This window comes from Gymnogyps californianus, chromosome 1 (genome assembly GCF_018139145.2).
Source record: "Gymnogyps californianus isolate 813 chromosome 1, ASM1813914v2, whole genome shotgun sequence".
NCBI lineage: Eukaryota > Metazoa > Chordata > Aves > Accipitriformes > Cathartidae > Gymnogyps > Gymnogyps californianus.
The window spans coordinates 192,988,632-193,014,034 of NC_059471.1; the positions used below are offsets into that span (position 1 = coordinate 192,988,632).

Genomic DNA, 25,403 nt, shown 5'->3' on the forward strand with positions numbered 1-25,403 from the left:
AGCGGCTTTTTTCACCTGGGGTCACTCACGAGGAGACACAGAAATTGGAGCAATGTCATTAGTTTTGCCATTTCTTGTGCTTTTTACGCACTGTTACCCGCTGTGAGCATTTAAAATAACGGATAAACAAACAAAAGCATGAAGTCTCATCAAGAAGCTGCAAGTTTTTCCCTTCTCTGCGCCACACTTGCGGGGCTGTCCTCGGGTCCCGGGGACCCTCCGGAGGGCCGGCAGCCGCACGTCCGAACTTTCGTTCCGGGGCTCCCGGAGAAAAACCGCACGGATCCTGCGAGGCGGGTATGCCTCCAGGACCCCGGACTGGCCGAAACGACTAGGGTCGAGAAGAACCGGCACGGCGGGGCATCAGCCGCCCATCAGCCGCCCGGGCGCCCCGCGGCCGTTGCCGCCTCAGCCGCGGCGGACCGCCCCCCCCGGCCCCCGGAGGCAGGCCCGGCCGCCGCAGTGCATGGCGGCACACGTAGTTTCCCGCCGCCTCCCCGCGCGCAGACTACGTTTCCCGTGAAGCCGCGGGGGAGAGCGCGAGCCACGGTGCGCGTCAGCGGCGCGGGCAGCCAATCGCGGCGCGGCCGGGGCGAGCGCCGTCAGCCGCCAATGTTGTTTTCGCTGAGTCGAGCTGCTGGTGTTGTTGGCGGCGGCGCCATATTGGAAGGGACGAGCCCCCGTTAGCGAGAAGCCCCTTGGCGCTGGCCCGGCCGCCGCCATGCTGTATCTGGAGGACTATCTGGAGAGTGAGTGTGTGCGGGACGGGGGTGCCGGGCGGCCGGGCACGGCCGGTGGAGGGGAGCCGGGGGGGGGGGGGGGGGAGCGGCGGCGAAGAGGCGGCGCCCCCCTCCCCCACGGCGGCGAGTGAGTGACTGACTTCCTCCCTCCCTTCTCTCCCCGCTCCCCCGCCCTTCCGTGTGCCCGCAGTGATCGAGCAGCTTCCCATGGATCTGCGCGACAGGTTCACCGAGATGCGCGAGATGGACCTGCAGGTGCAGAGTACGTGAGTCCCGCCCCCTCCGCCTCTGCCCGCCCCCTCCCCTCCCCGCCCCCCAGCGCCCGCCCCGCCCCGCCCCGCCAGCGGGGGGCGGCCGCGGGCACCCGCTCCATCGCCGCGCCCCGCCGCAGGGCGCGGGCCCGCGGTGTGGGGAGGCGGGAGGGGAAGGCCGAGGAGGGAAGGAGGGGGCCAAGCGGCGCCGCCGCCGCCGGGGTGCTCCGACCTCTGTGGGCAGCTCCGCTCCGCCCCCCTCCCCGCCGCCGACCCGTGCGCCAGCTCGGGGCGTTCGCGCCCCTTCCCCACCCTGCGCCCCGGCTCTCCAGCAGCGCCGCTCCGGTGCCGGGGGGGTGTGTGGGGGGTCGCGCTGCGGGGCCGGGCGCGTCTCGTCGGCACCGGGCGCCTGGCGTCGTCTCCGGCGGGGCGGCGGGCGCTGGTGCGGCTGCGGGAGGCGGCGCTGCGGAGCCCCGCGCCGCGCGGGGAGCCGCCGGGACGCAGCGAGGGGCGGGGCGCGCTCGCCTGGCGCTCTGTCGGCGAGCGGCGCCGAGCCACGGCCGCGCCGAGCCGGCCGCCCGCCCCGGCCCGCCCCGGCCCCGCCCGTGGCCCGCAGTTGAGTCTGAGCGCAAGTAGGATCTTACAGGAGTTTCGCTCCTGGGCTTGTGCTGCTCCCAAAGGCATTTTCGGTGGCACGTCCCAAACTCTTTAGATTTTTGATCCCTAAGAGCAGTGATGGTGGTTTGGAACATGAGTTATGTCCCACTCCTTCAGCAGGTACCGGCGTGCTGTCTCTGAAACTTTCCAGCCCGCTCCCCTCATGATAGCCTATGTGAAGGTGCTTTTTGCTTAGCCTCTTGTGCCCTAGCTGACATGTAACCAAAGGTACAGTCTGCTTTAGGTTTCTTTGTAGATCACTTTGTATATCTCTGCTTATGTCCTGATATAATACACTGCCTTATGCTGTTTTCAGGATGCATAGCCTTTTCATCTTTTCTAATGCAATCTCATCCGGGACTTAGGTGTCCTGTAACACCTAGTTAGGTGTTGCTGTCATTTAGCACACAGTTAATATGTTCATCTATAACTGATGCAAAAGTCGTTGTTAATCAAACTGTTACTGCACGACAGATGAGAGGCATCATCGATACAGAAGGGTCGGACTATTGTAAAGAAGAATGAGAGAAGGAGCAAGGCTTGCAATAACAAGTGAATGCCATACAGGAATACAAAATGCAACACTATGTGAGAGCAAAGTTCTTGAAAACAATAGTTTAACCTATAATACTTTGAAGTGCAGTCTCAGGCTTTCCCTTGGATATTTACTTTAGTGGACCCAGCAGGTCTGTTTAATAGACTTTATCGACGCATGTTGAACCAGCTGTAGGATTTTTTCTGTATGCTGTGGCTTAAGTGCTGTCTTGGGTTTGGTGCTTAAAAGTTGTGGGAAGAGAGCAATGGCTCCTTATGGGAGATAACACCTCTGGAGTAACTATCTCTAGGGAGCACCAGGAGAGGGAGTGAGCAGCTCAATGACTTAGGTAGTTCTGAGTAAGTTCACAAATTTTACTTCTATTCAGTAGGGGGGCAAAGAAGCTAATTGTTTTTTTGAACTGTGTTTCGGAACTGAGCCAACTAGCACTGCCAAGGTTTCAGTAGTGTCATTTCCTCTGCTTTAACTGGAAGTGGCAAATAACACTCCATATTGTATTACTGGAAGTAGCAAGTAACAGTGAATATTGTCTGCTAAGACCAACCTTAGGCCCAGAGAAAAAATCTCTCGGACCTTGGTACTTCTCTAATTCTTGCACCATGAGTGACAAAGCATCCAAAGACATTTACAAAACTTCTGGACTAGCATCTCTTCAACATCAGTTGCCAAACTGCCTGCTGAATACTACATGCAAACCTGGAGGTTGTTCTCATGCTGGGACATAGTGACTTGCTGTGAAGATGCAGTGTCTCTGAAGTACTTGAAAACAGTACTTTGAGTGACACTGTCCCAGAAACCTACATGAGTTGCAATTCAGAGATAACTGTGCTGCTGTGTTTTAGAGCCAATGTTGGCTTTATATTCTGTCCTGTTTGGACCACATGGGCTTCTAGTGGGGCTGGTGCTGCTGTTTGTTGGTGAAAGAAATAATAAACCAGCTGTACCCACTGCATGCCCTGATAAGGCTGCTGTGGGAAAAGTGAAGACCATCTGAGTTGTGACTTGACTCTTTAGCTTTAACTGAGCTCCACATAGAGCATAAAATGTGTTTCTCTATTTAAGTTCTAGTCATGGATTATCAGGCCTCCATGGTAAAATGTCAGGCTCTGGAAAAAGGCCTCTCTTCTAATAGAATTTCTGGCAACTCTCTTGGGAAATCTGATCTAAGAAATTAGTATCTCAGAATATAGTACAACAGTTGGATTAAAAAGGTAAGGGGGGAGAAAAGGTGAAGGAACTTGAGTGTGCCAGAGAGAACTTTTCATATAATTTAATAGATCTGACCTGCATTCCCCTTTGCCATTTCTGCCCTTTCAGACTCTGCAATTTTTCCCTTATGCAGTTTCACACAGACTGATATCTGTCCTCAATAAAAAGTAAAGAGGGAAGATTTTTTTTTCTTTCTTTTCATGTCTATGGAGCCATTAGAATAATTATCACCTAGTTGTTTGCACTCTGGGAATAGGAGATAGAACGTTTTGTCTGTTGGCTTTACAGACCAAATTATAGTCATTTGGTCAAAGAACAAAGCTTTTAGAAGCCTCCACATAAAGTGTGTGCTGCTTGCTTGCTGCTCAGGCTTCTTAATCTTCTCCCTGAATAACACAGTGCAAGTGGAAAATGCTCATGGTACAGATTCTCCCATTTTTAACCTGTTTTACACCAAAACTGTTTGACTACTTTGTTTGTCTGGGTCTAAATAAAGTTGATGTGAGCCTATGTCTCAACTGTTCTGGCTTGGGATTAATTGCGCTCTGTCCTGTCAGTTGTTTGGTTCCTGTTGGTTTTGATGCTGGACGTTCCCAGCATAGGGAAAATCGATGAATGTTTTTGATCGTTTAGTATAAATGATTTTTGGTTATTTACGTGAACAGTTAGTTCTAGTTGTGAATTTTCACAGAGTGAGAAAACCTTTGGGCTCCATTGGATTTGAAGAGTTAATCATACTTGGGGATTCATGAGTTTCTTGAACTAGTTAATTCACTTTTTTTTTTTTTTTTTTTTTGGCAAGAGATGATGGCCATCATGTGATTGTGGTGTCTGGAAAGCATCTTAAGTGTTTTACACCCAGAGCCTCAAGTCTGTAGGTAGTTGGGGCGTTGTCACGTTTAATTTGAAACTGCTATCTGGACAGTATTGCTGAGAGTGCTGTGAAAAAATTTTCAGTATTATCATCTATCCTGAGACTAGCAAGGCTGTCGAAGCTAGTTTGACTGAGGCAGCTGCATGTTTTTGGAAATATGCAAGCTGTTGCATGCACAAGTGTCCAGCTGTTGAAATAGTAAACTCAGTGCTTTTTTTTTTTTTTTGAAGGAGGGTGGAAGAAAAGGAAAGGGAATCCCTGTTCCTGTCTCAATAAACAACAAAACAAAAAACTTGTAGTTGACATTTTCCTTTCTTACGGTAGTTAATGTTAGAGAATTGGTGGCTTTATTTTTTTCCTTACGATATTTCTCAAGTTCATGTAAGTGAGAATCCTGTCCAAATAGTATTTCATTAGTGCATTTACCCCTTAGTGCTACCCTGTGGGGGTGGGGGAAATAACTTTGTGAGTGCTTTCAATTTGCCCTCACCCTTCCTAGCATACAATGGAGAGGGCCTTGACTTAAAGGCGGTGACTTGACTCTTCAGTTGCTCTACCTTTTTGAGGCACTAATTTTTTCAATTATTTGGTTTTGTATTTGACTGTTTCTCTTAGGAGAACATTTTGTTTCCTGCTCAGTTTGTAACTGGCTAGAATGTTCCAAAGTCAGCAGTCTAGAGCCCTGGGTGAGGAGTTTGGGTCGTGCTTTAAGTCACTACCACTGCTCTTAGGGACAAAAAACCTTTAGAACTTGGAGTCCTGCCTGTCCCATGCTGGAGAGCACAAGAACCTTGATGAGAATACTACCAGAATGCAATTCTGCTTCTTGGAAATTAAGGTAAGTATTTCCCTCCTCTGTCCACTGTCACTTGGTTGTTTTGGTTTTTTTGGTTTTTTTCCTCTCTAATAGTTTGCACCTCAGTCCTGTCAACTTTGTTTAAGAAAAAAATTCTGCCTTATTTCATAATGTTTATGTACAGGAGAAGATAACATCTATCTTAATCTTTTCCTGTGCTACAGATGCAATGGATCAGCTTGAGCAGAGGGTAAATGAATTTTTTATGAACGCAAAGAAAAACAAACCTGAATGGAGAGAAGAACAAATGACATCAATCAAAAAAGTAAGGATATCACAGGAGTGGGTCACATTTTCTTTTGCAAACAAAGATAACCTTAGGAAAAAATAGCTTATGATTGATGGAGACTTAAGCGTTCAGAACTGTGACTTCCCTTGGGCTTTCGCAGTGATGGATAGAACTACCTAGGAGGAGAAAAATGACTGAAAGGTTTCTTTGATCAAGCATTTCTCTCAAGTTTTACCCAGTATTTGCTAGCATTTTAAAAATTATGATCCTGAAATAGTGAGGAAGCCAGGTACTAAATTTTCAGCTCAGACTTTTTGTTTCTGCTTGTGTGACATGAAGTTGCAGAAGTTAATTGGCTTTCTTTAGAGGATATTTTTCAAGCTTAGCTTCAGCATTTCCTGTGATTCTGCCTGTGTCCTTGTATATGTTACACATATGGTATATATGTAGCTTTAGGGAGGGAGGAATAAGAAGATGGATGTGTTCTGTTTTATCCTTCAACACTCAGGCATTTGTGGTGGTATTATTAGCAAGGTAGTCCGCCATTTTGTCAGGAGAAACTCCTTTGTAGTCTCCTACACTTGCTACTTCAGCCCCTTATTTGGCCAAGGGGTTTTTTCTCCTTAATTAATACAAAAAGATTTCTATATTTAAAAAAAGAAAAAGTCAAAGCTCTGACTTCACTAGAGTAAATGAAAAATTTGCTTTTGACTTTAGCTGAACCAAAATTTCAAGTAGTTTTTGCCTAAGCAAGATACTCCTCAGTGGAAATTGAGAATAAAAAGGCACTTAAGCCTGTTTAAATCTAGAGTAAAACCATGTGTAAACATACTTTAAATAAAAAAAGTTTTGTCTGTGGATTTTCATTAGTTAGAGCAGACTTTAAAATTGGATTGCTTTAGTCAAATTATTTTATAATACACTTATGAGTTATATAAATGTATTTTAAAATGATTTAAACTACAAACTATATACATCATTATCCCTATTTAACTACAGTGCTGGAAAGGCCTCCCCTCACAGTACTGTTTACCATCATTTTGAAGGGCAGTAGTATCTGCCGTGGTCCTAAAGATCCATACAAAGTAAAAGATACCATCTCATTTTGAGTCCATAACCTTATGCTGCGTAATATAAAATAAATCCAAGACTGTTTCTTTTCTTGTAGCATTTCTTGCAGAATATCACTGTAGGAGGAAGTGTCTACATCTTGTAGTTTGGCTTTTTCTAAGGCACAAACAATAAATTGATATGTATTATATCTCTCCTCTAAAATTTAGCTGATTTTTGTTTACAGTAGAGCTTCACAGTCTTTCTGAAAACTGATTTGAATTTCTCCTTTTAACTTACATTTTGTGCTGGATAACAACAGCTTAAAATGACTGAAATTAATTCAGTTACATTCATAATCTTAAAAAAAAAAAAATCTCTTTGTAACAGGATTATTATAAGGCTTTGGAAGACGCAGATGAAAAAGTGCAACTGGCTAATCAAATATATGATTTGGTAAGTGGACAGAAGGCTTGTGGTGAATTACGTAAATTTATGCCCTAAGGAGTTCTAAACATTTTGATAAGCACTAAAACTGTGCTACCTGTACTGTTATGTCAGCTACATACAGATATTTTGGTGGTGAAAGAAACATTTAATATTTTACTGACTTTTAAGAATTTTTTTGCTTTGGGTAGTAAGTGTCACTTAAATACAAAACATACAGAAATAATCTTGGAAATCCCAAGGTTTTCATGCATGTTGATTTTGTTTTATTTATTTTTTTTTTAAAAGAGACCATGAGCAAGTTACTCTTCCTTATAGTATGTGGATTTTGAATTTTAAGTATATTTATTTTACATTTTCTCAGAGAACAGAACCTGCAACTCAGACTGCACTACAATATAGTAAACATAAAACAAATATTTCTTGTTTGCTTTAGTTTCACTTTAGCTAACCAAAAGTTAGTTCCAAAAGTTGGAACGTACCCCCTCTCTTTTGGTTAGCTGGTAACTGCAAAAACCCGTTCAATTTTTAATAGTTTAGAGATGGGTACATTCTGCTTTATGACTACAGATGAAGAAAGCATTTGGAACATAGTGTTTCTTTCCATGATACTAAGTTCAGATTTTTTTTATTTTGTTAATTTTCAGTACCCAGGAGCATGTCATAGTTTACTCAAATGCACAGGAGTCTTTACACTTACAGTTTAGAGACCCTTTTACTCAATACTTAAGTTTACTGATGTGTATAGCGGCATACCAATTGCAATTCAGTAAACTTGCAGTTTCCCCAGTGCAGCCCAGCCTCGTCTAAAGTGCATGTCATGTACTGTTCTTTCTCTTCCCCTTTCTATACGCATACCCACAACACCCCCAAGTCCACTTAATCTTTTTTCTCAAAAGAAACACTTAACACTGTGTCTTGAAACATTGCCTACAGTAAGAGGAGGGCTTCTAGCTGCTGAACCAATATGCAGCCTTATTGTATCCTGTAATTGACTGCGTGGCTTAGGAGCAACAGCGCTATTTTGGTGTTAACTCTAGTATCTCTGCTGAGTTAGGGAAATGTAGGTGACTGAGAAGTTATGCTTCTGTGTGTTTTTATACGTGCTTAGTGCTGCATGGCAGAGAATTGCTGGAAGGGAAATCTTTAGCAAGCCTGAGATTAAGGATGTAGATATTCATGTTCCAGAACTGGATGCTATTTATTGTTGCTTTGTCTCAAAAACAGGTAGACCGTCATTTGAGAAAATTGGACCAGGAACTTGCTAAATTTAAAATGGAACTTGAAGCAGATAATGCTGGAATTACAGAAATATTAGAGAGACGTAAGTATGCATGATTTTCTTTAAGAACTTGACAGATTTTCTGTCAATCTGCAAAATTAAAATATCATACACTCGTTATTGGCCGGCAGTATTTCCACTTGTTTCAAAATTGTGTTGTAACCCGCATACTTTTCATCAGTCAGTGATTCTCAAATTTTACTTTCAACCTCAATTTTTACCAGTGAAGTCAAAATACAACTGAGTAATTAGAATAATTTTTTTCGCACAACTGTTGCACTTGTGAATTGCTACAGTCAGGTACAGAATTCTTTAAACCTGTTTTTAATGACTGTAGGTATTCAGACAAGTACTTCAGCCTAAGCTTGCCACCTACTCAGTTGAAAGCGTACCATTTCTTACTTGAATGGATTGCCACCAAATTGAGGAGGGTCATTATTTTAGTTGCAGGTGTGGAATATCAAGTAAAGTTAGGTACTCAGTGGTTTTCTTTTTTTAAAGGGGAGAGAATGGGTTGTTTTGTAATGGGGTAGTGAGGGACAAGCATTTTGGGTAAGAAAGCTGGTATTCAGAATGTGAACAAAAATGTGATGTGACAGCTTTTTTGGCCGGCTTCGTGTAGAAGAATCTGACCTTTATATACACATCAGCATTTAGACATCAAGTTCAAATGTGATTATGATAAATTTCAAAGTTGATTTAACTACTGTGATTATGGAGCTAAGAGGCAGTGACTGTTCTCGTACCCAAGGATAGTGAAAAGTAACCTAAATCACTTGAGGAGCTTAGGAATAAATATTCTTTCTTCGAACTTCATATGGCCTTGTCATGAAAGCTGGGAGGTTTTGGATATTTTATTTGTAGTTGCTATTACAAATAACAGGCACAAAAAGAAAACTGCAAAGTAAGTGCTTTTAATGAACTAGCAACTACAGAAAAGGACTAGTTTGTTTTAGTTGGAATCCCAGCTGCAGTTTTAAGATGTGATACTACCTTCAGTTGAGCTATGTGTTTGGTGAGGGAGGTAGGTAGAATTTCAAGAACTCGAAATAGAAAGGTACCAGAGTGCATGTTGCATCTTTAAGGTTTGTTTTTTTTTTTTTTAATGAAGTGAAAAGTAGAAGCCTCTTAACATTTTTAGCTTTCAGAGTAAATACATATTGTTGAGGTTCCGCCAGAGGGCAGCCTTTGGACTAGTTCATAACATGATTAATGTTACCTCAGCCAAAATATCTCCTTATGCTTTGAACCCCTTTTAGAATAATTTTCTTTATACTTTTGTAATACACTCATGTACTTTTTGAAAGCACTGAAAAACAAAGACGTAAAGAAATATTGAAGCTACAAATTTTGAAAAATGAATGTGAATTACTTTCTTGAATTGTCTTCTGTATAAAAGTAAGTTGTATGTAAGTGTATGTAAATGTTGTATGTAAATGTAAGTATAAAGGTATTGCAGCTAGTTCAAAATCTTTTTGCCAAAGATTGATACACAAACTGTTGTATATTGTTCTAATGGACATTTATGGTCAAAGTCTCTCCTATGCTGCAATCGTTTAACCTCATATTACAAGAAATGTTATTCTTAGACATAGGCTTGCATTTGTGCCCCCCCCCAGCCTTTTTTCTTTTTTGTTTCCCCTTTCTTTGGATTGTTGCTCTGTGTATTTTAAATGTTAAGAAAATTTGGATAATGATCTGAAGCCCTTCCTGTTGAATGTTAGATCATCTTGAAAGACGTTGCTAGTGCTTGTGTGTTTTGACTCAATGTGACAAGATGGACTCAGTGGGACACGATGTCTCGTTAATACAGTTTACCTGTTACAATCTTCTTTTCAATTCGTATTAGTGGAGATTGTCAGTACTTTTGGTGCAGCATTCTCCAACCATCACCGGCTTGTGTGCAACTCATTTCAATAAGTGGCATGTTGAGGGCAATGTTGTTGTTCGTTCTCCTTATTGGCCTTGATCTTAACTTCTTGATTTCAACAGTTGAACAGCAGCAGTCACCAATTTTTATTTTAAAACTGTTCTTCTCACTGGCTCCTGGTTGTACCACAGGAAGGGTTTAAACTCTAGCAAAAATCTTTCTGTTTAAAATAAATATAATTGCATAGTGATTTGGTTGTTAATATTATAAAGATTCATTTAGTATCTAAAAGTCAAAACCATGCCAATGATGACTGAAATTGTCCTATCCTTTTTACCTCCCTCTTAGGGTCTCTGGAGCTGGATACACCATCACAGCCTGTGAATAACCATCACGCCCATTCTCACACTCCAGTAGAGAGTAAGTATTTGACACTTAAAAACATGTCCACTTTTTATGTTTCCTTATTTTTTGTTGAGTAGTATTAGAGGAAAAAAAAATGTTCAGAACTTTTTTCTTTTTCTCCAAACATTGCGGGGGGGGCAAACAGGCGTAATGCAATGATAATAATGTCTATTCAGAAGAAGTGCAAGAGGGAAATAATAAGGTTTTGCTGGTGGGAATTAGTTGAAAGTGCTGTTTTATTATCTCTAGTTATAGTTTGATTTTCAAGCTGAAAAGGTTTTACATTTAAGTTCCCTTCATTTGTTTCATTTAGAAAGGAAACACAATCCATCCTCTCACCATAGTACAACGGATCATGTCCCTGAAAAGAAGTTTAAATCTGAAGCTCTTCTGTCTACCCTGACTTCAGATGCTTCTAAAGAAAATACACCAGGTAATCTTAATTGCATTTCATTGCTTTTTAATCAGAAGAAGAGAAACCCAATTATATTTGTGAATTATTGTCTTTTGAAATCAGAGGCTCATACCCTTTCCTCTGGGATTTTCAGTCATTTGAAACATGAGAAATTGCAGGCATTGTTACTCATCTGTGTTGTCCATGAAGTGCATCAGCTTTGTTGTCATTTAACAGCTGCATGTTGGCTGTTTCTTTTTATTTACACTGCTTGAAAGAAGGTAACAGTAGTTTCATTCAGCCAGTAGTAGAAAATTTCCAAAGTAAGGGAAAAGAATTTTCACGCTTTTTTTAAGGGTTGCTCTGACATGGCATTCGGCTACAATAAAATAAAATTCTTTCATGTGTTGTCTATTTCAAAAGAGGTGAGAAGTCTTTTTGAGTAGTGAATTAAAAAAAAACCCACAACTTCCTGCCCATTTTCAAAATAAGGGTGTTTCATAGTTTCTTTTCTGAAAATAAAAGATTGTGAGAGGTTATAGTAAGTAAACTACCTTACATTTTGGAATTTAGTGCTGTTCATCAGTTTTAAGTAGTCTCCCTCAGATCCGTTTTACTTTTCTCCTGGAGGAACTTCACATGAGATGGCAAATAAAATGTAACTATGTTTGAGCAGCTGTCAGTCTGTAGATGGCCATGGAAATCTGTGTTGCATTAAAACTGTGATTTGTAGTTTTGAGAATTAAGATTGTTAAAAGTTTTACTTCAGAAACAGTATAGGTGTACAGTCAAATTCTTACTCTCTTCTTGATGGTTACAGTAGTCAGCATTATTTCAACAGAGATTGGGTTTATATAGACATAGCAGCTGCATCTGTTCTTTGATAGCTGAATATGATAGTGAGGACTGTCTTTCTAGAAGGACTCCTTGCACATAAGGATAGGTGGGGAACAAACTTCTTTTTTTCTTAAGTCAATACTGGCCGTGTCAAATGACTTTTTAAACTTTTTTCCAAATGATCAGACTGCTCTGATGCATAAATGGAGTTCCTACTCTTTCACTGGTTGTCATATATAACGCTTCTTAAAATGCAAAGGAATTTAGTTTCATTTTGAATTTCATAAATGTGTTCTGTTCATCAAGGGTGTCGAAACAGTAATTCATCATCCTCTTCAAACACTGCATACAATACAAACTCTTCTCAACCATTGGCATCATATAACCTGGGCTCATTATCTTCAGGATCCGGGGCCGGTGCAATTACCATGGCAGCAGCTCAAGCAGTGCAAGCCACGGCACAGGTAATGTCAAAACATTCTTGTCATTCTGCCATCCACTATTGATTAAGAAGAAAGACTAGTGATATTTTTTTTTTTTTTAAATCTGAATTCCCATGATCATTTTCAGCTGATGTGATTCAGTTCTTATGTTATCATTTTTGTTTGTATGCTACAGTTTCATCCTGTAAAACTTGCATAAAGAGACAGCTTGTTTTCCAGCTTTTCCTGTGGGATATTCTTACACCTTTTTACCACTTGCTATACATCATTTTTTTAACAGGGTGAATAATGAACCTGTGCAAATAATTAGCAGTTAGCAGCCTGGTATGTCTTCTGTAAGAGCTCTACTGTGTAATCTGATACAATATCAGTATTCCTTTTAGATGAAGGAAGGAAGACGAACATCCAGTCTAAAAGCCAGCTATGAAGCATTTAAGAACAATGATTTTCAGCTTGGAAGAGAATTTTCATTATCCAGAGATTCAACTGGGTATTCATCATCAGCTCTGGCGTCTACATTAACACAGACATTAAGTTCATCAACCACAGATTCACGAAGTGGCAGAAAAAGCAAGTAGGTTTTCTTACCTGCTGACTGCAATTATAGCTTTTAAGACGGCTTACCTTTCTTTTAAGGGTCATGGGCCATATTAGAAATACTTCCTATTTAATATCTGGGAGGGGGGATCAGCAGAAGGTAGCTATTGCCTGCTGGCCTTTTTTTGTTCAGGGCTTTCTTCTTTTGTCCTCTCACTTTTTTTTTTCTTTAAGCAAACTCACTCCAAGGTTTTAAATAAATGTCTTGATTTGCTTTTTCATCTGTGATATGGTCTAGTTTCTTCCCTCATTTTTCTGTGTTGTGGAGAGAGAAGATTTGGCCTAATGGCAAATATTGGGAATTGCCATGCAATGGTTTGTTGATGGTTTTGAAATAATCTGGAGATCTGCTTCATGCCACTTCACAAAGAATCACAACACTTTCTGATGGCTGACCATCTAGGACAGGAAACAGAATGAATTTTATTTCTGATTAAAATGAAGTTTAAAAACATTTTAAACAACACAGTGTCACAACGCATTGTGACAACAATCACAAGTTGTATTTGAAAGAGTTTGTCTCAAAATGTCCATCCTTTTAAACTGACTTGCATTTTTTCTTCATACAAATTTGTGTGTGTTCACGGCTCATTTTGTTAATTTTGTCTTAGAAGCATTTTTCATCTGTGGATATCTTGGGTGTCAGATCTGACCTATAAGCAAAAGCATAGAATTTGTATTCTTGCACTGTTCTTATGGGCTGATTGGTGGTGCTTGAGTGGAGATTAACATTGAATCAGTCATCTTCAAAACAGTTATCTATTTTACATGACATATGACACTATTTATATGTAAATTCCTGTTTTATTGGTAACGTAATTTTTACGGGGACTTGACACCAAGGCTGTTGATCAAAAATTTTGTGAAGAAAAACATTCATTAAAGCCGTTTGGCAGTTCAAAGCTGTTAAATTTGAGTGATTAGAATAGCCTGTCTTGCACTTGTAAGCTGTTACGACTTGTTTCCTTTTCCAAAGAGCATTCAGTGTGTCCATTTCAGTTCTTGCAATTGTTGAATGAAATCTGTTAGGGAATGATGCTTTGGGATTTACATACTACAGTATTTCAGAGTCAACAAAGTACTTGTTTAGTGATTCACTTGGCAGGAAATGAATTTAAATTATGTATGCTATTTTTTTTTCCTTCCCCCCTGCCCAGAAACAACAACAAATCCTCAAGTCAGCAGTCCTCATCATCTTCCTCTTCTTCCTCTCTATCATCATGTTCTTCTTCATCTGCACTGGCACAAGAACTGTCTCAGCAAACAGCAGTAATACCAGAGTCCGATTCTAATAGCCAGGTTGACTGGACCTATGATCCAAATGAGCCACGATACTGCATTTGTAATCAGGTAAGCATGGCTTCCAACCTGAAATACAACTAGAGCTGCTATTTTGCTGTAGTTGAACTTCCTTCTCTGATTGCTAATTTCAAAACATTCTATATGCAGTTGTCCTGGTTTCGGCTGGGACAGAGTTAATTTTCTTCTTAGTAGCTGGTACAGTGTTGTGTTTTGGATTTAGTGTGAGAATAGTGTTGATAACACTCTGATGTTGTAGTTGTTGCTAAGTAGCGCTTCTCTTAAGCCAAGGACTTTTCAGTTTCCCATGCTCTGCCAGCAAGCAGGTGTGCAAGAAGCTGGGAGGGAGCAGAGCCGGGGCAGCTGACCTGAACTAGCCAAAGGGATATTCCATACCATAGAACGTCATGCTCAGTATATAAATGGGGGAGTTGGCCGTGGGGGGGCTGATTGCTGGTTGGGGACTGGCTGGGCATCGGTCAGCGGGTGGTGAGCAATTGCACTGTTCATCGCTTGTCTTTTCTTGGGTTTTATTCCTTTTTTTTTTTACTACTTCTTTTTTTTCGTTTTTGTTTTTTGTTTTCTTCTTTTCATTACAATATTATTATTATTAGTAGTATATTTTTAATTATTATTATTGTTAGTATTTTATTTTACTTAGTTATTAAACTGTTGTTATCTCAACCCATGAGTTTTACCTTTTTTTCGATTGTCGTCCCCATCCCACTGGGAGCAGGGAGGAGTGAGCAAGCAGCTGCATAGTGCTTAGTTGCTGGCTGGGGTTAAACCATGACAGCAGTCTTGAAATTCTGATCTGTTTTTATTTACTGACTGGTGATGTGAATCATCAGCTCAACTGTTGAAGCTAAAAACAAGCAAGTTTTCCAGTGATGAGATGTACCTGGAGGGTTTTAAGTCTTTTAATGAAGATTTCAGGAATGATTAAATTAAAAATTGAACAGGTTCACAGTGAATTTAGTTAAAATTTTAAGTTACTAAGGAATTTGCCTGGTGTCTCCTACTTTCCTTAAAAAAAAAAAAACCAACAAAAACCCAACAACAACAACAACAACAACAAAAACCCTGAAACAAACCCCCAAAAAACCCACAAACAAAAAAAACCCAAACCCAACAACAACCAAACAAAAAACTAGTTTTATAAAAGCTCTCCGGAAACTTGAGAGACTGAATGACAACATCAGAAACTTTTATTTAAAAATGCCTGTTCTTTTTTTAAACACTTTTAAGAGTGATGGCTTTTTTTAAAGTTTATAGAATTCTGTAATTCTCTTGAAAGTATTTGATTGTTTCAAATAAAGTGCTTGAAACTGTCATGTATGCAAGGGAAACGCCAGACGTCAATATAATCTTGAAAACTGGGCTGATAATGTACTGAGCACTGTTGTTCAGACCAAAATGTGCTTCATTCAGGTTTTGAATGCTAACCTTTTTTATCCAACCTCAAATATGCAGAAGTATCTTTTTTTTGCATAAAAAATTTTTTAAAATCAATTTGCTGTGAACATGATGTTCTTTGGGTTGTGTAACAAAAGAAAAATCAAAATATTGTTGCTGCTGTTAATGGAAAAATTCCTCAAATGAAGAAACTTGAACTTTAGCCCTTTGAAAACGTTGATTGCTTTTAATTAGTAATATAATTATTAATAAGGGTTTTTTTTCTTATTTACTAGGTGTCCTATGGTGAAATGGTAGGCTGTGATAACCAAGACGTAAGTAACAAAGTTCAAAAGGTTCATGAGAGGCTTGTGCATGTGACTATTGCTCACAGGAGTTACTTTTCTTTAGGGTTGGTTTTAGAGTACAGTTTTTTAGAGTAACGTGCATATGAGTTGAACCATTCTTCAGGAAACTTCTCATCTGTCCCCACAGTTCAGGTTCTTTCAGAAGGCTTCACCCTTTACTGGGAAGGTTTGGCGTCTTTAAAATGCCCTTTATTTCTGGGAACTTTTAGCTATGTCACTACTAGTATCAGTTGTCCCCTTCAAATAAAAAAGTTTTAAAAGAACAGTTGAATGTAATTATGTATTTACTGAGATACTACATTTAAACAGAAGTTAGTGATAAGATTACTTTTGTGTCACTTACTGTTGTCAAACTAAGTATTTCGAAGCACAACATACTTCTTTTGCTCTGTTATGTGAGTCCATATATGACTGCTAGAATTTTTATCACTTTCCTTAGTCTATTGGGTGTACATTAGGGACTGAGATCCCCCTCTCTTCTCGTTTTGTCCTGTGACTTTGTGTGAAAAGCAGAATCTATGCTTTTTACTCATGCTTCATTTTCATAGAATTGTATTTGTGATAGGTGTTTTGAAAACACCCCAAATCCCAAACCTTCTCTTAAACTCTGTTTTTATAGTGCCCTATTGAGTGGTTCCACTACGGATGTGTTGGACTGACAGAAGCACCGAAAGGGAAATGGTACTGTCCACAGTGTACAGCTGCAATGAAGAGAAGAGGCAGTAGACATAAATAAGTTTCTTTATCTGGAAAACAAATTACATACTAAAGGTTTTATAGAGGACTTGGGAGGGGGAGGAACCCCCACCACACTTCCTTGTAACCACTTAAGGGTTAACATAGCAGTCGTAAGATCTTGAACTATTGATTTTGCTAGTTGTGTTTTAATATTGTAAGTAAATTATTTATGCACATTGATGTGCTACAGATACTATTCCAGTGAGCCTTGGATTGTTCCAGTGGCCAACATATGCAGACATTTGTACTATCAAACCATTTTCTCTAAGCAGTGGGCATTCTACAATTACTCAATCTTCCAAAAATTCCGATACGTCAAGATTTTAAATGTATGTTTTATATACAACAGATATATTCTGCTGCATGTACTGTACTCAAGAGCTGTTATGTAACACTATGTATATAAATGGTGCAAAAAGTCAGTGCTTCTGAAAAAAAAAATGAGACAATGGTTTTTAAAATGCCTTTATAGCTTTGGTTCTTTATGAAACTTAATTCAGCAGGCTGAAGAAAATGGTTCTTGTATACAGCGGGCTGTTGTCCTCTAGGGTACTTGAGTATGTAAAAACAAAAAAATGCTGTAGAATAAAACAGACTTGTGCCATTAGTCTTTATATGTTTCTGCTCCAGAGAAGGCGCAGGCCATAAGAGGAAAAAAGGTGTTAAAGTGATGATAAATTTTTATACCAAATGTGTTTATTTTTTTGTGCAAGTAATCCTTTAAATTTGAATTGTATTAGGTGTTAAAATAAAAAAAACTCAACTCCTCAAATTAATGTTTCTGTACATTTGTCAAAAAAAGGTTTGTCCCTGAAATGGTTTCAGAAGAATATAGCTAAGTTCACATAAGAAATTGCTACACATGTCCCATGTGAAGGATCGTTGTACAGGAGGACATTTCTCTGGTGGGTGGACAGTTAATACATATATAAGCAAATGCTGAAATATCATTTGCCTTGATGCCTCTGTCTCCAGGCGATCAGTGGCACCTGCTTAAATGGGCACAAAAGTTCTGTTTTCCATGTGGTTAAAAAAAAAAAAATCCCTACCATGTCAAGAGAGATCCACAGGCAGGATTGCCTTCCTATTTCCATGGCACGGATGGAAATGGGAAAGGCAGAAGAAAACCATGGTGAGTGTGTCTTGCAGCTGCCATATTCCTTCCTGGACAGTGGTTTTCATGTAAAAACCATCATACAGTTCAGGAAAGAAGAAAGGGAGAAATAGTTCATCCTGCTGTAGAATCCCTAGGGTAACAGGGAGGATCGCGTTAGGAAGCCTAAATGCAGGCCCATAAGTGGTTGGATCTGTGAGTTGTACATGTTGTAATACAGGATCAGAAAACTGATCTTTAAATTAGACCCTTGACCATTAATATAATGGAAAGATTTTTCTATTTTTTTTCCCCACTTGCTTATTTTGGACACAGTTTGTAGATTTCCTTTCACTGACAATTTCCTTTTGTTGTTTTTGTACAATCAGCAGCACTGAACAGAAACAAGATTATTACTCCTTTTTTCTCCTTCCTCCTTCCTTCCACTACTAAAAAAATACATTTTCCCTTTGGAATGAAGATTTTACTTCAGCACTGGGTTGCTCTTCGAGCTGTCAGGCTGGAGGACCATGGCCTTCATGTGCTAGCTTTCCAGACCCATGCAGAGGAGGAGAAGAGAGGGAGAGAAACAGTGTTTCAATGCATGACTGCAAATAGTGTCAAAGAACTAAAAAGAGTTAGGCTCCTTAGTAATAGGAGCATGCGCAGAAAATGCAGGCTTTACCTAAACCAAAATGAAACCAGGCTTCTGTCACAACATTTATTTAAAAATGAAAAAAGTAGGCATTTTAAATCCATGAACTGGGGAAAAGTAGATGTGTAAGAAGGGAAATGTGATTATGGATGATAAATAGGCTATGGTAAAAGAATAGGATAGAAGTTGGTGAAAATAAACAGCAAAGAGCAGTGTAACTAAGGTTCCATTAAAACTAGAACTGAACCCACTGTGTATGTATTTCTGTGGAAATCTCAGTCTAAAAAAACACTTGAGGACTAGAATATCTGGTTTTAAGTGAGGCTATTGAGACAATAGAGATAACAAACAATTTGTTCTGTTGGAAACTGGTGCCATGCTATGAATTGAAGTTAAATAAGCAATAGGTAATCTAGACTGCCCTTGGACTGAATGTCTAAGTCTCTAGGGCTAAGAAGTAAGTCCATTGAGAATTAAGACCATATATAGCAAAATCCCTCACTCTGGTGGTAACCATACCTAAGATGGTGCAGAGACTGCAAATCCAAATAAAAATTTCGATTTTTATTGTGAGCATTGGTTCGCTGTTTCATTGGGCAATATAAATTATTTTTTCATGGAGGAGCTAGTTAGAGAACTCACAAGAGGAAAAAACTTACCTTTGTCCTCATAGTACATTAGTATTTTGTGTCAAAGTTAAGAAAACAGAAATGGACAAATGTAAAAAGTGTGGAAAAAAATGCAATATGTAAGTCAAAGACATAGAACAATAAAACCTGTACATGCTTTTGTTTTGTTTTCTTCTAAACAGAAAGCCTGTGAGAGAAGCTTATGGGTCAGCAGGTGATCACAGCATAAAAGCACTGTAGTGTGAGTAGTTACATATTGGCTGAGTCCTTGCCTCATCGTCACAAGTTCTCGGAAGCTTCACTGAGTAGACGAGGCCAGGTTGATGCAGTCTCTACATAAAGGCGTTTAGACAGGGTCTCTCCTTAAAGTTTCTTTAAAAAACAGTGATGCGCAGGTTAAAGAGTGGAGGTCCCTTAACGTTACATGGCTATTTGTAAAATAGAATAATAAAGAATAAAGGAATAGATTACCAATATTCCCAGCACAGAGAGGCTGCTAAAGGAGTCCAGCAGGCCTCTCCTGCTCAACACATACGTAACAGATCAGTTAAAAGAGGGGTAAATAGTAACATAATGTTTGCACTTATGTTGGGTTCTCAAAAAGAACAAAAATGGAAAGTGTTAAAAGTAGCAGAACAATCTCATGATACTGAGTGTCTGATAAAATGGAAGATGTAATTCAACGTTTGCTAAAATAACATAAATATAAAATAATATATAAAATAACACCTAATTCTCAATTTACCTGCAGCTGGGGCCTCTGAAGTAGCTATTGCTGTGTAGGAAAGTGATTTTGGAGTTACCTAGCTAATTCTATGGAAACATCAGCTCATTGCTCAGCAGCAGGTCAGACAAGTGCTAAGAATGACTCAGTAGGAGATAAAGAATAAAACAGAAAACAGTTTTACACTGTGTAAATTGATGGTGCAGTTAGGGCTTAACGTAGTGTAAAATTCTGGTCCGCTCTGCTGCGAAAAAGGTAGCAACACTAGGAAAGGCTCAAATACGAGGATCAAAGTAGTCAAAGCTGTGTAATGACAACACATCTGAGAAGCAGCTGAATTGTCTGGGACTCTTCTGGCTGCGAAAGAGGTGGCTCACTGAGGATGTAACAGGGATCGGCAAATTCAGGAGTGCTGTGGAAAAGGTGTGTCTTTTGATAGAAGTAGTAGGGAGGTAGCCAGTCCAAAATAAAAAAAGAGCAGCATTTTTTCACACATGGCATGCTTAAATTGTAGAACTGGCCATATAGCTTACATGGGTGTAAAAAGTGACTGAGAAATGAATGGACGCAAAGTCCATGGGGGCAGAAGTAACACATCTGGATCAAAAACTCACTGAAGACTGATCACTAGAAATTAAGAGAGTTCGTAACCAGAGAAGGAAGTGTTCCTGGGTGCTTGTCGCAGCCCTACAATCCTCTGGCATACACCACTGAATGCTGTTTGATACAAGATACTAGGTTAGGTGACCCTTCGGCATTATGCAGTGCAGCTGCTTTTAGTTTCATCTCAATGCCCCAGCATTTGGGTGAATGTTTTAGGATGAGGAGGTATTTGTAGTACCACAAACTGAGAAGCAATGTGCTAAGCACTGTAACAGTAGAAAAAGTGGTCTTTGCCTTGTAAACTGTGTTGTCTGTTTGCATTGTGAAGAAGTAATATTTTTTTCTCAGCTGTAGGTTTTATTTATTCTAGGTCTGAAACGAAAAAGAAAGAAGAAATACACTTACGCTTCCTGCTTTGAAAATCCCGCTAGGTTGTCTCTCTGAATAGCACCGAATAATTTGCATTCTTTTCTTCTTTATTGAGCTTTGCAAAATATTGTTCAACCATGCACAGTAAAGATTAGAAATTCTGAGGGTTTTTTTCCCCCTTTCTGTTCCCCCTCACCAGGGCGGTACTTTCCACTGCGAGCTGGCTTTTCTTGGCAAGTTTTTTGATCTCCCACCTCATCCTGCTGGAATGTCTGGACCGTGCACTTTTCTTGTTCAATAGATGTGACAGGTGACAGGAGGAGGACCCAGGTGGCCTTCCCTTTGACAGCAGAGGGTTCAGTTTTGCACTTACACTAAACATCTCTGAGAAGCAGAATTGCAAGAGGGATAAGGGTTTGGCTTTTTACACTCTCTTAGGGGTATACGTGAATAACTAATGTTAGGCCACACTGTATGAACAGAGTCTCTGCAGATTTGTTACTCTTCCCAGGATTGCCTGAAATGCTGAGAATAATGTAACTACAAGAGAAAAATGCCACACTTCAGTATATCTGTACCAATTTACAGTAATATTCCTCTAGCACTTTCAAATCCATATCTTGCTTTTATAGTCCTATGATATTCTATAAAGACAAACAGCAGCTTTTTCCTCTAGATAAATCTTGTATTTCGGCGCTATTGGAGCATGAAAAGTTGTCAGCAAGTTGCATGATTACTTACAGACTTGTGCTTGCATACATCACGTCTTATATTTTAGAAAAGCCAATAGTTTCCTACATTGGTTCAAAATAGATGTAAAGTCTTTATTACAAACATGACTTTAACTGTTTGCTAACTGTATTCCCTTTGTCTACTGAAAAAAATAATTCATGAAAGTATTGAAAAAAAACCCTAGCACATTACAACTAGTGTAGAGAAATACTTGCCTCGTGACTGTACAAGAAATCTACCTAATGCAGCAGAAAATGATGAACAGTGTTAGGATCCACAGCTGTTTTAACATTTTTAAAGCCCTAATACTTATTTGTACCTTGTACCTTATATTATGAAAACTTCTGAGTGTTGTGACTGCTCTGTTCCTTTCTAAATATTTATTCAGCAATGCCATATACATTGAATCAAATGTGTATGCCCACATTTATGAAACTGGCTACTGCCAATTAAGAAAAGTTTTACTGAAGTTTAAGAGTACAATGAGGGGATTCTTAAACTAAATAAAGTAGATGCAGTTGTTCAGCTACAATTTGTATATTTTTCATAAAAATATCAAAATTTTGGGGAATCCTAAGTATACTTTTGTTGCTGAACACAACATTTATTTATTTATTAGGTTGACAGTTAACTTGGTTTTCCTGATTAGGGTTATACTAAGCCTTTCTTTCCAGAAGAATAAATAATAGTTATACTGTATTTGCACACATGAGAATTGGTGAAACAGAAAGAGGGGAGCAATGTGAAGATAATTTTATATTGCTTCCACCTGCAAAATTGTGGCCTTATGATTTCAAAGCAAGTTTTACTATTTCTTTTCAGAAAAAGACGTGTGGGATAGATGTTTGGATAAACTTTGCAAGCGTGAGTGTAGTTAAGTGCTGGAAGAGGTCAGTCAGGGAGGTGCTATGGAATTAGGGAATCCTTTCTTGTCAGAAGTACAGGAATATTTTTTCCCTGTGTTGATAAAGGAAATGTTTTTTACAGCTCTGTTTTTACTTTGGTGAGACTAAAATTACATTGTTACTGAGTGGGGGTAAAAATAAGTGCTAATCATATTTAAAAATTGTTTTAATAAATGTTCAATTATGTAGTTTGCTTGAAAAGGTGACAAGTTAGAGTTTTCTGCTGTGATGAATTCATCTGGATATGGTATTCTTGACTTAAATTATTTTAAAATGTGTTTAATTTCTCTGTCGTGTTATTTTGCTAAATTGATCTCAGACTTTTAAAGAAAGCACATTCTATAGATGGATGGATTAGTCAAGAGTTGAATGAACTGACAAGAAAAACATGTGTTCCTTAGTCAGGTCTGGAAAATGAAATGGTTCTACAGTCAGTAGTATTGACCAACCCCTTATTTTAATTTAGGAAGGTATACCATACCTTCCCAGGTATGGGATCCCAGGGAACTTCCTGATAGCCTAATACACTTGGAATGGCTAAGGAACTGAGGAATAAACAGAAGTTAAGCTAGGAGTTATTTTAAAATTACCCTCAAAAATTAAAATTATGTGTTAATCATTTTAATCCAGAGTGGAAATTTTCCTAGACACTGACTTAAAGCATACTTTTGCACACAGAAGTGCTGATTTCAGAAGTAATGATTACCTTTGAGAGGGTCACATCAGAACAGTTCTGCCTGCCTCTTCTATAACATTGTTGGTTGCTCTTGTAAGACATAAATACAATCTAAAATATGCACTGAGAAAACATCTCAGGGAAGTTTTAGCCCAGGACAGGAAAACTAAAGGTGATTCTCAAAAACAAAAAAGAGAAAAAAAATCCAACTTTAAGGTGTTTTGGTTAGTATCTCCATTAATGTTCAAGATTTACCAACTCTAAAGTACTTTTTATTTTGAAAGTGCTTTCCAAACACTCACCTACAGCTATTTACTTAAAGACTCCTGTTAAGAGGGTGGAAGGAATGTACTGGGAATGTCTCTCTATGGAGGCTGACAAGCCTTTTAATAGAAAAGATTCTAAGTTTTCCTTTTCCCTATTGTTTGAATCTTAAGCAGTAATATTTAAACTCATGAAGGAAGGAATCATCTAAATATATTGTTCATCATAATTACATCAGCACATTATGAAACTGTAACCTGATTTCATATTTGGCTAATGACGGCATGATTTTAAATCAACCCCAAATATTCTCTGTAATTCTCTTTCTAAAGTCTGTTTTAAAACAAGCAAATTAGCTATCAATCAGTCTTATAAACATTTTATTAATTTTCTGTGGTTGCGCTACCTGGTTTTACATTATGTTCCAAAACAAACAGTCTCTTCGATATGCTTTAGTTTTAAAAGTGCATCAAAACATAGTTATATGGAAATAGTGATTGATTTAAAAATTTTAATAAGAGCTTATTCAGCTACTTCATACTGTATTTCAGAGGGATTCTGATTTGGTTATATTTTGCTTATATTTTAATTTTTGCAAAATCACATCCTAAGAACATCTACAGCTGCCTCTAGTCATAGAACATACCTCCATAATTAAAAAATATAACAAAACAACCCACAAAAGAGACAACCCCCAACAACCCAGCAATCAGATAAAGAACAAAAATGCTTCTATTCACTTTTCAGCCCCTCTGGACAATTCGAATTAGATGTGAAATGTAGAAAATGACAGCAAAACATTTTAGATCTCTCAGACCTGAGAAATATCTTCCTTAAACCTTGCTTTTTCAACAGACCCTTGCCTGGAATGCTAGTTTTACACGTGACCCGTTCAATCAAAATGGTGAGGATCACCCACTGCCAGCGTGATGCTCAGTTTCCTCCCAGCCGTATCACAGCGGTTCAGCATGAGGTCCCTCCCTCAGTTTCAGCTTTCAAGCCACTTCCTCCGCGCACCCTGCAACAGCCGTCAGGCGTGTTTTGAGCAAGCTGTGCAGTCCAACAGACCGGAGCTGAGAGGCAGCGTAGTGACTCTGCGTGGGGCAGGACGCAAACAACTCGTCAGTCCTTACACCAGCTGCAATGGGGGCTTTCTGTGTGGCCTCCTTCACTGTATTTATTCCGGCCACCTTGCTTTTGTTAGCTGTAAAAATGGTTAAACGTAATTTTCAGCTTTACTTTTAGAAATACTACATGGAGTAGGTCGTCAAAAGTCAGCGCTTAAAAGATGTAATGTACTTAACAGTATTTCTAAAGTAACTTCTGTGCCACAGTGGTTGCTGTTACCTTGTTCTGCAGCAATCATGCCACAGCAGCTGGACTCATGAAACTGTATGGTTATAATCAGATCAGTAAGTTCGGAAGTATACCGTTATCTTTTTCTGCTTGCCCATGAGAACAACAAAATAGCATGTCTTGCATCTCCACATATTCTATTTGCCGGTACGATAATTTCTCATATACGTGCACAATATGTGAAGTGCCCCAGGTGACACATTTCTGTACTGGCTTATTGTATATTCTGGCAGCACCACGAGAATGCAACAAACTGGAATAAACTGTTAGATACTCTAGTATACATAATAATGGCTGGTCTTGGTGGTGCTGGTTAAATGTACGGGTGCCTTGAAAGGCACAGGTGAGCATTTAGTCTACATTTCTGCGTGTGTTGTGGTTGTCTTAAAACTCTCCTTGCTAACAAAGGAGCTCTGTTAAACAAATATGCATCAGTACAAAGCCTTTTGATAGGAAAAAAACAAGTTCTTGTTCCCTTGTGCCTAAAACACCCAGATGTGTGAACTCAGCCACTGAAGTCAGTGGAGGCCATGATGTGATTTAAGTTGTACGTTTGCATGGATATTTACTGTACTGGGGCTAACCAAAATTTAATGACCAAAATGTCTAAATGATTGGCACCTGGAAAACTTGGTCCAAAATTACAGAGCTTGTTTGCCAGTTGTGGCAGGCATACCACCTGCAGCAGCACAGACTAAATCATCTAGAGGACAACACAGAGACAGCTGTAGCTACCTGAGAGCATTGCACCCTTTTTTTATATGCGTACAATAGAGGTGGCAATATTTTCTTGTTTGTAGGAGACTTCCATGTGTTTCCCTGCTGCCAAAGAGCATCAGGGGACTGCTGAACCTAGGAGACACTGGGATAGTCATTCAAAAGACTGTGAGTGGTCTCAGC

At 39.5% G+C, this 25,403-nt stretch overlaps 1 protein-coding gene across 3 annotated transcripts; it reads left to right on the forward strand.

The window, feature by feature from the left end:
- The first annotated feature begins 666 nt into the window (after nucleotides 1–666).
- On the forward strand, nucleotides 667–17,269 carry ING3 (inhibitor of growth family member 3). 3 transcript variants are annotated; one of them, XM_050908779.1, is made up of 12 exons: nucleotides 667–749; nucleotides 931–1,002; nucleotides 5,308–5,408; nucleotides 6,813–6,878; nucleotides 8,097–8,193; nucleotides 10,370–10,441; nucleotides 10,740–10,859; nucleotides 11,964–12,121; nucleotides 12,484–12,674; nucleotides 13,855–14,047; nucleotides 15,688–15,726; nucleotides 16,379–17,269. In XM_050908779.1, exons 1-12 carry the CDS (start codon nucleotides 722–724, stop codon nucleotides 16,493–16,495), a joined length of 1,254 nt encoding a protein of 417 aa, XP_050764736.1. In that variant the 5' UTR covers nucleotides 667–721; the 3' UTR covers nucleotides 16,496–17,269. The 3 variants fall into 3 exon arrangements, with proteins under 3 accessions (XP_050764736.1, XP_050764746.1, XP_050764755.1); XM_050908789.1 differs by having other exon boundaries at nucleotides 12,063–12,121; XM_050908798.1 differs by lacking the exon at nucleotides 667–749 and adding an exon at nucleotides 5,019–5,125 and having other exon boundaries at nucleotides 987–1,002.
- The last annotated feature ends 8,134 nt before the right edge of the window (nucleotides 17,270–25,403 follow it).

Excerpts from the sequence above, each read along its gene's own strand:
- ING3 (XM_050908779.1), top strand. The coding sequence starts at position 722 with ATGCTGTATCTGGAGGACTATCTGGAGA. Across the intron at positions 10,860-11,963 it reads TTCTAAAGAAAATACACCAG|GGTGTCGAAACAGTAATTCA; the intron begins GTAATCTTAATT and ends CTGTTCATCAAG. Across the intron at positions 15,727-16,378 it reads TAGGCTGTGATAACCAAGAC|TGCCCTATTGAGTGGTTCCA; the intron begins GTAAGTAACAAA and ends CTGTTTTTATAG.